The following is a 15,739-nucleotide window of genomic DNA, read 5'->3' as shown; positions in this document are numbered from 1 at the left end:
AAGTCGTACCACAATGACAAATGATCACATTTATTTCAGTATTGATTTGGTCATTACATAACAGTGCTGTCAAACACTTGCATTTTAGACTATCCTTTAATGCAAATAAGTATTTTCACACAAAAAAATGCCATCTTTAAGTGGTTTTGGAATAAAATAACATTTAAAAAAATCCAGTATGGTCACAAATCGCTCCAGGCCAGTGGATTTTCATCCTTCTGAATGTGATATCTGATTGTGGTGCGTATCGAAATTCCTCTCTACACACAGGGAAAAGAACAAGGCATCATTGTCTCTGTACACACACACACGCTCACACAACACACGCAACACACAAAAGTTCAGATAAACATTTTTTTATTTGGAGAAATGGATTCTAAATAAATGCTATTTTTTTGTTAATATCACTACATACATAAAGACCACCACTGTTTATTATGCATCCTTGTGTGTGGGAAAAAAAAAGGTCCAAACTGAGAATGTAGCCATTTTTTTTAAACTACACTTTTTGTCTTCTCCTTGATTATCTAAACAACTCCCTAGCAAGCAGTAGTTGGTAAAATGAAAAGAAAAAGGGTAGACTACACTGCAACATGATATTTACAGTAAATTATTTATATATTTATATTATGTATATATTTATAATCACACCTGAAATTAGAGAAATTTTATGAGAATCATTAGTGCAAGACGTGAATAAAACCGATCTGTAACAAAAAAAAAAACAACAAAAAAAGACTGAAGTCTTAATGCCGCGGGTGTTTATGTGACAATGTGTAGGAAACGGACCAATAAGGTGTAACAGACAGAATATGAGCTGATCTAGAGCAGAAAAGAGCTCGGCGGAGAAAGTGAATCTGTTTTTGTTTTTATTGTGCAAATGTGAGTTCCAACGTGCACACACACACACACAAACGAGTGTGTTGTTTCATCTCCTTCTGAAATTCGTCACCGTTTCAGGCCCAGATTGCGGATAATGACACTAGTGTGTCTAAAGCACTTTTTTAAGATGTCAAATAATTATGATTCCAACATAATTACGAAGAATTCATACATATTGCAAAGCTCCGATCATCACTCTTTTTAACAAAAACCCTGCAACAACTGCGACAAATCCGTCAGACGATCCTGGACTTAAATCCCCCGTCTGAGCGCATGAGGGTCTATGATAAGACATAACACATCAGGTGTGGGTGAGTGAGGAAGGGGTTCCGCTGTGCAGCGCTGGTCCTGGCAGACGCTCACCTCAAGAGTAAATACTGCAAAACATTGCACAATGCCGCTATGGACAGGCTACAGGCAGGCACAGAGCCATGATGGAGCCCAGAGGTGTGGAGAGGGGAGAAGAAAAAAATAAATAGAGTGAATTTAGTGGAAGTGAAGGATACGGACAGGGTCAGTGAAGGGAATCAGATTTTAAAAAAGCCTTTTGTTTCTATCCGTTAAAGTAAAAAGGGTCGAGAGGGAGCACAGAGTTCCACCACCTCCCCTCTCAGATTCAGAATTCTTCTCCAACAGACTTTGTTAGAACACATTTGTCTCTTTTGACTTACCCAGATGGGAATTCATCATTTCCACAAATCTAAACAATGATTAACGTATTAATAAAAACAAAACAGCAGTTAGGCTTTAAGCTATTCCAGTAAAAGGGATTCCTCCACCAACAACTCTCATCTGCTTAAGCAACAGGGACGCCTGCTTCTGTTCTCAATCCATCAATTCTACTTGATGGACGAGTTGGTGGCATAAAAGTAAGACAAAGTGGTTAGGAGGCTTCATCGGGTCACGGTACAGAAAAAGTCGAAGAGAAGGGGGGGGGCAGGATGGAGGGGTTAATTGGGCGCAGGATATCTTTTCTGGCTTCAAACAATGACTGACACATTGTTTTAGTAGCTTCGGTGGCACGAGCCACATCAGTAACTAGTATGCAGGTGTTGGAAAACTGTGTTCTTCCTGTTAGTTGGAGCAGCATGGAGCCTTGGCCGGCTGGGCGGCTTCTGTCAGGTCCACTCCACGGTTCCGCCCGCTGGTGGCTCCTGGAGCCTGAGGCTCACTCTTCGGCAATCTCTTTGCTAAAGAATAAAAAGTCACAAAAATGTGAAAAAAAAAATACTTCTTTTAAAAGTTGTTTACAAATAAACTATTTTATTTCATTAAAAAATAGTGACGTAGAACCAGCCGACATTGGATTATGCAGTGGATTATCTCCCTGCAGTGACTCATGTCTGGCGGATTTGATGAAGCCATGATATTCGTCAACGCTCTATTATTGCTCAATTGAAGAATTGACTTGTGATCACAAGTCTCAGTAACACACCCACTGTGCAAGCACTTCTATGCAAGAGAATACAAACATGCGATCGACCACAATGTCTCCTATTACAATAGAAAAACATGAATTCATTTGAATTACCCACCAATTGCCATAAATATCTCATTGACATTCATCGATGTCTTGGCTGAGGTCTCCATAAACAGCAAGCTGTTGTCGTCTGCGTAAGACTGGGCGTCCTGTTGAAACAACACGGAGAATCCACTGAAGCTAAACATCCAGCAAGCGTTCCGGCTGTCAATGTATTTAAGCATCCGTGGGATTTAAATAGAACTAAATATGGCGTGTTCTTGCTCACCTGAAATTCGACAGCTCTCTTGTTAGCCAAGTCCGCCTTGTTGCCCGCCAGAGCGATGACTATATTGGGGCTAGCTTGTCTCTGTAGCTCCTTCACCCAGTTCTTTGCTCGTGCGAAGGACTCCTACGAAAAGGCATGTTAGCTAAACTTTCACTTGGGCCAATTCTTGAGGGGAAAATAAACATGAACCTGAAGCTAACATTACACTCTCTTTGAAGTACCGTAACTCTACGATCATTTTTCTCCTCATCAGAAACCTTTTTTTTATGTTAACTACGTCAATCAAGACTTACTACTGTAAAGAGTGCTTTTCTCCTCGTCCCAATCAGTTGGTTTACGTTATTTATTTCAAAACGTCACTACTGTAAAGTTCCAGAATCCGTTCATTTATGTTAATTGCGTAAACAGTTGAATAGTTACGGGAAGTCAAAGAAGGCCAACACTGGAGCTAAAGCTCCATAGTTCCAGCGCTTTCTGCGCGACATGAACGTGCCTCGTTTGTGATGTCGTAGACCACAATGGCTGCTTGTGCTCCTCTGTAATACATGGGTGCCAAACTGTGGTATCGCTCCTGACCAGCTGTGTCCCAGATTTCAAATTTCACCGTCGTGTCATCTAAACAGACTGTCTGGGTGAGGAAGGCCGCTGGCGATGGAAATGAGGCGAGTGGGTTAGTCAAAAACCACAGGCTTAGCACAAACTGTCATCCTATTGTAAACAGGACTCAAATGCAGTTAAAAGTACCGGATCACAACAATCAAAGTCCTAAACTGAACATACAGCATGCAGCTCACCTCCTATCGTGCTTTCCTGGAATTCATGGAACTGTCCTTTGACAAAACGAAGCACCAAACTGGACTTCCCCACAGCAGACTCCCCCAGCAGCACCAGCTTGAACTGGCAGATCTTGTTGCCTGCGTTGGGTCCATTGGGTCTTGTAGCTCCTCCTCGATTGGCCATGACCTGATCAGATCCTCTGGACTCCTGAGCGCCAAACTTCACCCTCTTGACTTCAGCTGAAAGAAAGAAAAAAAAGTAGAGCAAAAAACAAAGCAAAAAAACAAAACAAAAACATAATATTTCCCAAACATATTTACGACTAAACAAAACCAGTTGATATTAGTGCGGCCATCACTGAATACCAAAGTGAGACCGGAGCGCCATCTTTTGAGGAACAACTCATTGATTTGTTGGCTTTCTAGTTTATGTTTAAACTGACAGAATCTTCCCTGATATGACAGACCTTAATATGAGAGCGTCTGAATAACTGTGTTTTAAGTTTACACTCCATAAAAAGGCTTACATTCGAGTCAAAAACAGGACAAAACCACTGATTTGTTCCAGAGATGTTGCTGACAAGTTTCTTTCTTAAGGTAGTGAAAGCAAGTAAGCAAGAAAAAAAAAAGGTTAAAAAGCCAGGATTTCTGGATTCAAATCATTAAATTATAATAAAAACGAAACATTGGACCAAAAAATATTTTTAGAGAATGCTTTCCTTACTTGATCACTGGTTATTCAGTGGGTCTGTGGGTTAGTGTCACTAAAGCAGAAGCTGCTGAACAACCACATACCATGCATTGCTCTCAAAGTTATTTAGGGCTAAATAGTTTTTTTTCCTCTAGGAGATAATGACTTTGTTTATGTGACATTACATGGAAGAATGTCGTCCACAGCATAGTTTGGAGAATAATATACACTAAGCTGCATAAAAACTCAATTATGTGTGTCATTTCTAAAAGTCTGGTGATGATACCCACACCGAGAAGAATTAAGGTGGAGTACAAAAAAACTACACTAGTTGTGTTTCATTCGCGTCATATTCCTCCACACACAGGACCACAAGCAGAAGGACAATTATTTTCACTTTAATTCTGGTCAAAACTGCACAATTTGCAACAAAATGTAAACATTTCTGTCTGTGAAAAACAAACAAAAAACAACAGTTGTTGCTGCTGGTTTAAGGATAAGGATAAATGTACGCCTGAGGGGGCACTCAAGCAAGAACTAAGAGGAGAAGCCAAAAACAACAACAACAACAACCATTACGGTAACTTAAAAACAGCTTCATACCACCCAAAAACATCTCTCTGGGAAAATACACAACTGATTAATAAAGTATATCAATAAAATTATTCAAAATAAATCGTAAAAACTCAATATATTGAACAAACAAGGTTTAAACAACCATGAAAAAAGGTTGTAAAAATGTGTTACTATAGTGTCACAATAGAGAAGCAACAGCTGAATCTAGAAAGGCCGATAAGGAGATTTTCAATCAAGCATTTACCAACAGTCATTTCCTCAGAAACGGGCAGCCCTGCAATTACAGGCAATTCTGATAGAAATGTTAAAGTAAAACGCTGCCTCTCCATCTTCACAGAACTGTTCTTTCAAGATGTTTTATGTTCGATACATAAAAACAACAAGATTTTGGACATAGCAGGCTTGTTTGTCAAAACTCCAGTTTGTTCCATGAATTCAGGCGGCATGATTCACTCGAAAGCCCAGCAGTGGATAAAGCAGAAATGATGCAGGGATGTGGACTGCTTTGTCATAAGCACCGTCAAGTCACAGAGTTGCCTCAAATCTGTTTTGTTTACCAAAACAAACAAACATGCCCAAAAAGCTGAACTTTGGATAGATACAGCATTGTATCGCAAGTCATTTAACCTTCTTGACCCATTTAGAATAAGATTTATTCCTATTTTCTCCTATGTCATCCCACAATATAGGTGAATTTAGAATATTGGAATGGTAAAAATATAATTATTTTTGGCTGAAAAAGGTTCAAACTGTTACAAATGAGTATTTCCTGACTTATATTTTAGATATTTATGAAAAAGGTTTACTTACGTTAGCACAGCAAAAATTCAAACCATCTAAGAATATTATTTCCACCATATGTTAAAAACGTTGCTGACATGTATTGATATATGTGTAAGAATGTTAAAACAATTAAGGATTAAATTTGATTGGAACTGATTCTAACATTTAAAAACCACTAAAGCTGCTTCACTGAGTAAAAGAATGTGATACAAAACCTTCTCAGAGCAGAAAATGTTAAATAACAATAAGAATATAAAAGCAAAACTTCCAACTACAAAGTAATAGTTAGTGTTAAAAACAGACAGGTAGAGCATCGGTGAAATGAACTAAAAAATGTGTGGCCAGTCTACAGTGCGATATATTAAAAAGGGCAGCCTCCCTCATAGCCAACAGTTTTAACATGAGAATCGATAGGAAAATAACCTTTCAGATATATTCAAACAAAACACGGTTTGGACTAAGCTAGTTGGTTGACGGCTCTACTTACAGCAACTTAAAAGTTTCATTAATATCCGCCGATGAATCTTTCAGAGCTTCATAAGATCAGGCTTTTTGCCAAGAATTCTAAAACAACTAACCGACTGGCAAGTGATCTGCCTCCTGAGTCTAATCTGTCAGTTCAAGGATATGTGCCAACATGGTAAATAGGCTCTTCCTTAATGAGATTAGACGAAAACAAAGCTTACAATCAAATAAATTCATAGTCAATAACCAGATATGAATGCAGAAATGCAATTAAGAAGGCTTCCACAAGGGACAAAATAGCAACAATAAAAAAATATATATACAGCTTTTTAACCTGAAATTATCAAGCCTGGTTATTTTTCATTACGTTACAAGTTTAAACAATAACCTGTTTTAAATGGAAATCTAATAAACTAGACTAAATAAACCCACATTAGCTGTGTTTACACTCACTATCATCACATAGAAATCCATAATACAGTCAAAATGTGCCAGGCACCCAGAACACCATTGAAAGTCTTAAATCTAGACATCTAAAAAAGGACTCTACGGAATTGGTTTTGTAGACCAACTTTCAGCAAGAATATTCTCCGTTTACCCACATTTGAGGATTAGTGTCAACAAACACGCCATGCATACAGTGCGCTAAATTTGGGTTTAGACGTCATCTGTCAACTATAAACATACTGTAAATGCTTGCAGCTAGCTTGGACGCATTTTAACTTAAATTCTTGTGTAATGTAGCTTGATGTACCACTAACCACATATGTTTTCAAGATCAAAATCTATTATTTGACCACTTTTAAAGAGCACACAACTTCAAGAACAACATCCAAACAATGCATACTTCCAATTATCTTATCTAAATGTTTACTGACAACAGTTTTAAGATGTAGAGGAGTTGCTTAATTTACCTAGGTTAGCTTAGCACAGCTAGCAACTCACCCACCCACCCATTTAGCTAGCAGCTTAAAACGATTAGCCGTACTTGCTACTAACCCCGTTGGTTTATATTATTCTCATCATTCCCCTAATCAACTAAATTTGAAAGCTGTACTCAACGGGAGTGTTTCAGCTGTGTTCCCGCAGGCGTCAAACATAGCATCATTAGCCAGAACTAGCTAGCGTCAGCGCTGGCTAAGGAGTCCCAAACAGATGAAGAAACGTTAGCCGTCCAAACAACGGCGCGCTACCTGAGAGCCAGACGACGCACGGAACTTTTATTGGCACCGCTGAAGTTTTTTTCACACGCCGACCGTCAGGCACCAGAACGGTAAGTTGGTTGGGAGGGGGGGGGGCAACAAAAACAATTTAAAGAATCGCGTCACGTCTCCTCCTTTCTTTATTCTCGCAACTTCCTCTTAGAACCAAAACACTAACAAGCTCTTCCGGCCTCCGTGCCACGTCAGACATCACGTCGGCCCAGCGGCGTTTCCATGGTGATTACCGGAGAACTCAGAAGACGAATTAACCACGAACGCAATGTGATGATGGAAAGATGCAACTTTATTATTCAAATGCTATACCTAGGCCGAATCCGAATTCTTCCATGTAGCCATACATTTAGCCCTTTCAAACAGAGAATTGTAGAAAAATTGTGTTATTCGGACGCGACTCCCACTCGAATACGTCATCAATAGTCGCCGGTCAGCTAGCCTTTTGATGTTAAAATGGCCTGCCATAAGCGCGGAGCTGCCAGCGCTCGGAACGACATAACATTGGCTTTACAGCTTTTAAAAGGTCATGCTAAAACAAAAAACTCCTTACCTACATTTAAATGTAAACTTCTGTGCATCTGCCACCCACGAGAAGAAACGTATGGAGTTATTTCAGTCTCAATAATCAGAAATGCACACAACCTGTTTTACAAATGCACACGTGACGCTCCGATTCACAAATGTCATTTTATGCAAACGTGAAAAATAAATTCGGAAACGCGCTTCTCCTCCGCTGCACACAACACGACGCGGAACACCCTCACCGCGGTGGGCTCGGCATCCCTCCGCGGCGAGGGTTAGCCCTAAAGCAATTATTGCGGACAGCCCAACCCATCTATGCCCATGCAATTGATGGATTGGGGGAAGCCGTAAGGGTAGGGGGAGAATTCGGATTCGGCCTTATAACCTTTTTAATGGTGTATTTTGAAAAGTGGAAAATTTACATTTATCAAAAGCAAGTGTCTATTCGCACTTAATTTTCGGACCTAGACTAGAGGAAAAGTTCCTGAGCTGAGCTTTCTATGCAGCTCACCGCACTTTCACGGGATGGATCAAATGTGGAAGACACTTTTCACACAACTAGGAGCGTGGCAGTTAATGGGACTTAATGTTAAATATAAAAACGTGCGGCCAACAACAAAATGCAAAATTAGACGGTCTTACAAATGTGGGAGCAATGCAATAATGTGCATTTTGGTTACACATCATCCATTTATTAGCTTCTTTTTCTGTGCTGAAAACATTAGCCTTAGAAAAATCAACTGCATTATCATGAGGAAGTGCCTATTCGCACATAACATTCAAAATAACTACGGCCAGACCTGAACTTCTATTATTATTATTAATATTATTATTGGTGTTAATGTATGTCAGCCAGTGTAAAGACTGTTTTTACTACTACTACTACTACTACTACTACTGGAGGTTTGGAGGTGGAGAGGTGGAGGTTTGCTCTGGAAAGAAGAGGCATGAAGGTCAGTCGTAGTAAGACAGAATACATGTGTCTGAACGAGAGGGATCAAGGTAGAAGCGTTAGGTTACAGGGGGCTGAGGTGAAGAAGGTGCAGGAGTTTAAGTACTTGGGGTCAACAGTTCAGTGTGATGGGGATTGTGGAAAAGAGGTGAAGAGGCGAGTGCAGGCAGGTTGGAGCGGGTGGAGGAAAGTGTCAGGAGTGTTGTGTGACAGAAGAGTGCCAGCAAGACTCAAAGGAAAGGTGTACAAGACAGTGGTGAGACCAGCTCTGCTCTATGGGTTAGAGACGGTAGCAGTGAGACAGAGACAAGAGGCTGAGATGGAGGTAGCAGAGATGAAGATGCTGAGGTTCTCCTTAGGAGTGACCAGGTTAGACAGGATAAGGAACGAGTACATCAGAGGGACGGCTCATGTTGCCTGTGTTAGCGACAAAGTCAGAGAAGCCAGACTGAGATGGTTTGGACATGTTCAGAGGAGGGATAGTGGATACATTGGTAGAAGGATGTTGGAGATGGAGCTACCTGGCCGGAGGGCAAGAGGACGGCCAAAGAGGAGATATATGGATGTCTTAACAGAGGACATGAAGTTGGCTAATGTTAGGATAGAAGATGTTCATGATAGAGTGAGGTGGAAAAGGATGATTCGCTGTGGCGACCCCTGATGGGAAAAGCCGAAAGAGAAAGAAGACTACTACTACTACTACTACTACTACTACTACTACTACTACTACTACTACTATTACAGCAATGAAATACTGATGAAAATAAACAATAATTTTAAGTTATTAAAACGCATAATAATAATAGTGTAAAGGCAATTTATTCGAAGTCTTTATTCCCATGAGATCTAGAATTGTTCAATATTTTTTTATTTTTTTTCCATATTTTTTTCTTAATTATGTCTGGATGCAGGAAAAAGCCAAGGGATGCGCTAAAAAGTAAAATATTTCCCAACGAAATATTAAATTGCAGTAAAAAGACAAAATTTCAGTAAAAAGACAAAAATAATTTCCTATAGCAAACAAATTAATAGTTTTAATTTTTATTTGGCCTTATAACTTCCAGGTTTTTTTAACTAAAAGGGTTTTCAGACCTACTGGAGATGCAAATGAACATTTCCATGCATTTCTAAAAGCCTTTCTTGCATCCAGGCTTTCTGATTAAAGGATTTTAAACATGAGCATTAATGAAGAAGAATGTGGTAGGAACAAGTTGACTGTGCAATCTAACAGTTTTAATATTCAATGCTGCAGTCAGACAATACTTATTGGATCTTTTGTTTTGTTCTTTGTTATTTTCTTTCTTGTGAACAATTTAACAGTTAAATGTGAAACTTTTTATGAATACGATAAAAGTAAAGAAATAGCACTGGGAGCCCCAAATAGTCCTACTTTTATGTTTTTTATTTGTGTTGAAGGGGGAAAGGTTGTCCTACCACGACTGCGCCAGCAGGTGTCACTGTAGCTCCACGTCCCGCCTTTAAGCTCAAACGAATAAGAATCTGCAGCATTTGCTCGAATGTAGCTTCCGGAGGGCTTTTACGATTGCTTTCATCGACAGTCAACTTTCTTTTTTTTTTTACTACTTAATGTTTACGCTGTTGGTACAGTAATGTGCCGGGGTGCAGGAGTATCTCCAGGTGGATTCCTGTAGGATAAAGAGACTCGAGGATCAGGAAAAACCAGCAGCGAACGATGGCGGAGGTGGAGACGCCAGAGGAGCTCCTGATCAAGCAGCACCGGAAGGAGAAGAAGGACCTGCAGGGTAGCTGACATGACCTGCTTTCACGTGTTTGCAAAGCTTTAGCTTCACTTCTCCTCTCAAGTTCAGGTTTATTGTGATTTAAGCGTATTTTCCTGTATAGCAGCACGTGCAGATATTTTGTATACTTTACTCCATCACAGAAAGTTAGAAAGGGCTCCTATTCTATTTTTTTATTTAACATTTCAATGATTTTACTATTAAGTATTAAAAAAATAGTCAAAAATTCAAATAATCTGATTATTTTTATTGAACATTTGCAGAGTATAACAATAAGAAAAATCATCATTTATAAAAATACAATATAAGAATACAACACAGTTCTAAATACAGAATAAAATTGTTTTAACCTTATGAAATTCATATAATCTGATTGTAAAGTCACAGTGGTTCAGGTTGACATCACAATAATGGACTAAACACATTAGGAGAATTAATTTATTTATAAATACTCCTATTTATTTTTAAATTATCTTGTCACACATTTGAGATCAAAGACAAAAAAGTTAAGAAGTATTTAAGTCATGAAAATTTTCAAACACATTTCATAAAAAGGTGAGAATGAAATGCGAAATACAAAATATCAAGTTAAAAAAGAAAAACAAACGATCAGATCAAAAAGAGTTTATTTTTCTGGTAGGAGCTTCTGGTGCTGTTGGAACTCAGAGCAGAGACAATCGTTAGTAAAATCGATTCAACACCCACACACTCGATTCAGTACGAAAATGCATACTCAGACGGATTCAAAGTTTAAAAATAACCAAATAAAGATGCTGCTGACTTTGCCCTTTAATAGTCAAATAGTGGTTGGTATAAAACTCCATGTAGCTCACTTTGATCTGAAGGTGCAAAGCAACTAATAAAATAAACTAACCATGAATGAGGAACTTTCTCAGAGCTTGGCAAAGTAAAGGCAGATAGAATAGACAACAGACTTTTATTATGAAATTTGATGCACTTTGTGAGCTCTTAATGCACCTATCATGATTCGGTCCCAAAACAATTCTGTTTGGCAGCCAACAGAAGTCATAGTTCTAAACAAAACAATCCTCTTGAGCCTCTATTTCTAACTGCCTGAGAGCTGTGATCTGCTATTTGTGTTATGTTCTTAACCTGTCTTCTTCTCTGCTTGATTTTATTCATCTATTCATTTTGTTTTTATTTTTCTTTAGCAAAGATCCAAAGTATGAAAAATGCCGTCCCCAAAAACGACAAGAAAAGACGGAAACAGCTGACAGAAGACATCGCAAAGCTGGAGGCGGACCTGAGTCAGAGACACGAGGATGAACTCCAGCAACTTAAATCTGCACCGGACAAAGATGTAGGAGCTGGTTTACTTTAATTTGGTACATTTGAACACATTTTTATGCTTTTTTTTTTAAACTGTATTTTTGCTAATTAAGTGTATAGTTTGATCTTTTTTTTGTATGTTTTTCCTTTTTATAAAGGTAAAGATTTTGTCATGGGATTTTTTTTTCCTCCTTTGAAGCAGAGAAAATGCTTTGCATTTATTGAACATGTCATAATTTTGGCTTTTGGTTCATAAACTGTACGGCGGCAGCCTTCAGCTTCATGACCGCTGCTGCTCTTCCTTGATCTTGAAGGTGGAGGAGGCTGCAAATGGGGTGGAGACTTTAAAAGTAGAAGCTGGAGAACAAGAGGAGGTCAAACAGCCTCGAGTTACAAAAGCACAGAAAAGAAGGGTGAGTGATGACCTGAAGTTTGTATAGGATTGTTACCGCATATGAATAATGGGGGTAAATTGTCCCTGTTTGCAGCCCTTTTTAGATATTTTTTGAATTCTCCAAGTTTGAGAAAGCCATCTGACTGATCTATATGTCTGTTTCTTGTCATTTGAATGGATCGACTTTATTGAAACACCCTCCAGGACAAGAAAGCAGCTCAGGAGAAGGAGAGGGATAGCAGGATCGCAGAGGCCGAAGTGCAGAATCTCCAGGGTGTGAGGCACCAGGAGGGCGTGAAGCTGGCTCAGAAACTGGCTGAGAAAACCCTTCAAATCAAGGAGATTTCCTCCGACGGCCACTGCATGTACCGCGCTGTGGAGGATCAGCTGACGCAGAGGTCCAAGGTGCATGTTTTCCGTCGGCGTGATGCTTTTATCGGAAACGCCCCGTTTGTCAGCAAAGGGATCATTTTGATTTTTTGGGTCTTTCCTAGCCAGGGTTGAACGTTACTTTTAAAGAGCTGAGGTCCCGCACTGCTGAGCACATGAGGAACAATCCGGAGAACTTCCTGCCCTTCCTCAGCAACCCCACCACCGGGGACACGATCACGACAGGCAAGTCGCCGTCTGCTGTGCTTCACAGAACAAAGTAAACCTGTCATCCCGCTGTAAGTATGCAGATCTGAACTGTTTCTGTCCCTCCAGATGAATTTGAGAAGTACTGCAGTGAGGTGGAGCACACAGCAGCTTGGGGAGGGCAGCTGGAGGTGATGGTGCTCCTTATCTGGAGGTGTCGACGTTTAACTGCCCTTTTCACTCATCTGATCTTTTGTTTTTTTTTCTTTGAAGCTCCGGGCTTTGACCCACGTTCTCCGCTTGCCCATCGAAGTGATTCAGGCCGACTCCCCCACTCTAAAAATCGGGGAGGAATACGACGCCGAACCCATCACTTTAGTGTAAGCCGATCTGCTTTATAATAATCTCACATCCATCACACAAACCTATCAAAATGCCTATAAACCTTAATTGAAATCACGTGTCTTCCTGATTGTTTGCAGGTACATGCATCATGCCTACGGCCTGGGAGAGCATTACAACAGCGTGGAGCCTCTGAAGAATCCGGCCAATGCAGAGGAGAGCTGAGAGCCAGCGGAGGTTTTCTGTGTCACAGCTCAAAGGACTGATGAGGATCTTGAAAACATGGAGCTCCTTTTCTGGGAAGATTAATAAACACAGCAGGATTTTGATGTTAAATATTAGGCAGAAGGAAATTATTTTGGCAGTAACAGCATGGAGGCTAGTGTTCTGCACAAACATAATGTGGTTCTTCCAGGTCTCAAACTCACGGCCCCTCTAACTAGTAGAGTGGGTCGCAGCTCTTTTATAGGCTAAATCCTATTATGGGGTGTAAACGCCACCTTTTAAGGTGTCAATAGAGCTCACAAAGTCACAATAAAGACCTGAGAAATGTCGGTTGCTGCTTTAAGAACAAATTTAAGATAAAAGAAAACGAGGCCCCTGTATTTTCCAAGCTCCACAAAAAGTTGGGAATTTGTCAGTGGTTTGCTGTTAAAACACATTAAATGGATCCAAAAACACTTGTTTGAGTTAATCTTTTAAATAGTTTTATTTCTTGGTCAAAGTCCATGTGCCTATTTCAAAATTGAGCTTTTATAGAACGCAGAACTCTGTCTGTCCTGTTTCTCTCTCTCATTTATCTATACAGTATATATAGATACATATTTCTGTATCACTCTATATATATATGTATGCAATATAATACCAAAATTATTGACTCACCTGCCTTGACCTACATAAGAACTGGAGTGTCATCCCATTGAGTTCAATATGATGTCGGTCCACCTTTTGCAGCTATTTCAGCTTCAACGCTTCTGGGACGGCTGTCCACAAGGTTGATGAGTGTGTTTATAGGAATTTTGGACCATTCTTCCAAAAGTGCATTGGTGTGGCCACACACTGATGTTGGTGGAGAAGGCCTGACTCGATCTCTGCTCTAATTTACCCCAAAGGTGTTCTATTGAGTTCAGGTCAGGACTCTGTGCAGGCCTGTCAAGTTCATCCACACCAGACTCTGTCAGCCATTTCTTTATGAACCTTGCTTTGTGCACTGGTGCAGTAATGTTGGAAGAGGAAGAGGCCGCTCCAAACTGTTCCCACAATGTTGGGAGTGTGGAACTGTCTATTATTGTTTCATCTTTAGTCAATTTCAAATTAATTAGGAGCTTAAAACATTTTCCTTATAAATTGTTTCTTTTATTTTCTAAATCCCACAAAACCCAATTTAATTTGAAAGTGACACAGTACTTAGGATAATAAGATTGTTAAAAATATATTTTTCAAATGACATCTTTACCTGATTCATCACAATCTGAAAAGATAAATTCAGTCTTAACTTCAATTTTCTTTAAACGTGTCCTCCGACCTCCGTCATCAGAAAAATGCTACAGGAACCTGTAAAAAAAAAAAGCACCGTTTTCATTGGAGTGTGTCTCTACATGGCCTGTGTGACTTAAAGAAAGCGCCATGAATTTGAATAAAAGCTCAGAAAGCTTGTTTTTTTCTTCTGTTTTTTCATAGCATATTTTAAAACCAGAGGTAGCAGGTTTGCTTCCAGAACAACAACCCTGGCCATCCTCCACTGAGCAGCAACTCCATCAACCCTCCCCGCCGAGCTCCTCCTTTAACAACAGTTGAAGCCGTTTCTGTATATTTCCCTCTCAGCTTGACTGTTTGTTGGAAAATTGCCACGACAGTCCTTGAACTGTTTTACTCATCACACAGATTTGTGATTAAATGGGTTGCTTTGCTGCCTCACGCTTTGCCTGCAAATGGTTGAACTGATTTGGGGGGGGGGGGAATAATGACCTGAAGGAGTTTCCAACTGTTCGGTGCCATCTGGAGTCCTTCAAAAACTTTAGCTGCTGAACGACTGGAGGGCCACCTGATGCGACAGGTACTGTAAGACACGACTTTAGCATAATCACTATCATCTCCCCTCTGAAATCTACATTTATAAAGGTTTTCATGCATCTATAATACAAGACTATTTTTATTATTACCCCAAAATGAAAAAAACAAAAAAACAAAATCAGACCTGATTAATTCCATGATGTGATCCAGTGATGCTTTCTTGCAGTAATTGTGACAAAAAGGTGTGAGTGATGGCAAGATGAAGACTGATGGATTCTCCAACTGTTAACAAGAGATAAAATTAATTTTTTGTTTTATTTACAACAATTTTAAGCATAAAATGAAAGTCACCAAAACCTCCTATAAGGACGAAAAAAAAAAAGGAAAAACACTTAAAGGAAGTGATTTAACACTTGTGCTATCTTAAAAGACCCCACCTTTACATTGACGTGTTCTTCCTACCATGACAAAGGTGGATAAAGGTGGAAAGATTTCATGTAATCCATGGACACCAGTGAAGATCACAAATCATTGAAGAAAAAAGGTTCAGAGCACTGTCTAGTGGATCTAGATGACCCAACTCCCAATGTTAAAGTGCCTAGGATAGCACAAGAGTTAAATTCACTAAAGCTCAATTTTTGAATGAAACTCAAAACAAAATCTTTGTGGTTCTTTCTGAGAATTTATCATAAGGCTAATTTAGCACAAGTGTGCAATAATGTTTTAAAAATTCAACTCTGCTTCTGTTTCCA

The 15,739-nt window shown here is 39.5% G+C and overlaps 2 protein-coding genes across 7 annotated transcripts; one reads left to right on the top strand and one right to left on the bottom strand.

Moving 5' to 3' along the window:
* Positions 1-14: 14 nt before the first annotated feature.
* rab5aa (RAB5A, member RAS oncogene family, a) lies at positions 15-10,186 on the bottom strand. 5 transcript variants are annotated; one of them, XM_011481244.3, is made up of 6 exons: positions 10,047-10,186; positions 3,425-3,646; positions 3,124-3,275; positions 2,631-2,753; positions 2,418-2,511; positions 15-2,072 (listed from the first exon to the last, which is right to left on the bottom strand). In XM_011481244.3, the coding sequence occupies exons 2-6, from the start codon at positions 3,588-3,590 to the stop codon at positions 1,957-1,959; spliced, it is 651 nt and encodes a 216-aa protein (XP_011479546.1). In that variant the 5' UTR covers positions 3,591-3,646; positions 10,047-10,186; the 3' UTR covers positions 15-1,956. The 5 variants fall into 5 exon arrangements, with proteins under 5 accessions (XP_011479546.1, XP_020562983.1, XP_020562984.1 ...); XM_020707324.2 differs by lacking the exon at positions 10,047-10,186 and adding an exon at positions 7,689-7,948; XM_020707325.3 differs by lacking the exon at positions 10,047-10,186 and adding an exon at positions 7,693-7,943.
* A 48-nt stretch (positions 10,187-10,234) lies between these two features.
* On the top strand, positions 10,235-13,654 carry otud6b (OTU deubiquitinase 6B). 2 transcript variants are annotated; one of them, XM_004074200.3, is made up of 8 exons: positions 10,235-10,375; positions 11,545-11,693; positions 11,977-12,075; positions 12,261-12,461; positions 12,551-12,671; positions 12,762-12,823; positions 12,906-13,012; positions 13,115-13,654. In XM_004074200.3, exons 1-8 carry the CDS (start codon positions 10,306-10,308, stop codon positions 13,197-13,199), a joined length of 894 nt encoding a protein of 297 aa, XP_004074248.1. In that variant the 5' UTR covers positions 10,235-10,305; the 3' UTR covers positions 13,200-13,654. The 2 variants fall into 2 exon arrangements, with proteins under 2 accessions (XP_004074248.1, XP_078810725.1); XM_078954599.1 differs by having other exon boundaries at positions 11,934-12,075.
* The last annotated feature ends 2,085 nt before the right edge of the window (positions 13,655-15,739 follow it).

Source organism: Oryzias latipes, chromosome 11, assembly GCF_053564925.1.
Source record: "Oryzias latipes strain Hd-rR chromosome 11, Olatipes_Hd-rR_3.1".
NCBI classification, from domain to species: Eukaryota; Metazoa; Chordata; class Actinopteri; order Beloniformes; family Adrianichthyidae; genus Oryzias; species Oryzias latipes.
Note: the sequence above shows the minus strand (reverse complement) of the source record. Positions and strands in the feature narration are given on the sequence as shown.

Excerpts from the sequence above, each read along its gene's own strand:
- rab5aa (XM_020707324.2), bottom strand. The coding sequence starts at position 7,716 with ATGCACAGAAGTTTACATTTAAATGTAG. Across the intron at positions 2,754-3,123 it reads TCTACGACATCACAAACGAG|GAGTCCTTCGCACGAGCAAA; the intron begins GCACGTTCATGT and ends GCCTTTTCGTAG. Across the intron at positions 2,512-2,630 it reads AGAGAGCTGTCGAATTTCAG|GACGCCCAGTCTTACGCAGA; the intron begins GTGAGCAAGAAC and ends TTGTTTCAACAG.
- otud6b (XM_004074200.3), top strand. The coding sequence starts at position 10,306 with ATGGCGGAGGTGGAGACGCCAGAGGAGCTCCTGATCAAGCAGCACCGG. Across the intron at positions 12,076-12,260 it reads CAAAAGCACAGAAAAGAAGG|GACAAGAAAGCAGCTCAGGA; the intron begins GTGAGTGATGAC and ends AACACCCTCCAG. Across the intron at positions 13,013-13,114 it reads GCCGAACCCATCACTTTAGT|GTACATGCATCATGCCTACG; the intron begins GTAAGCCGATCT and ends GATTGTTTGCAG.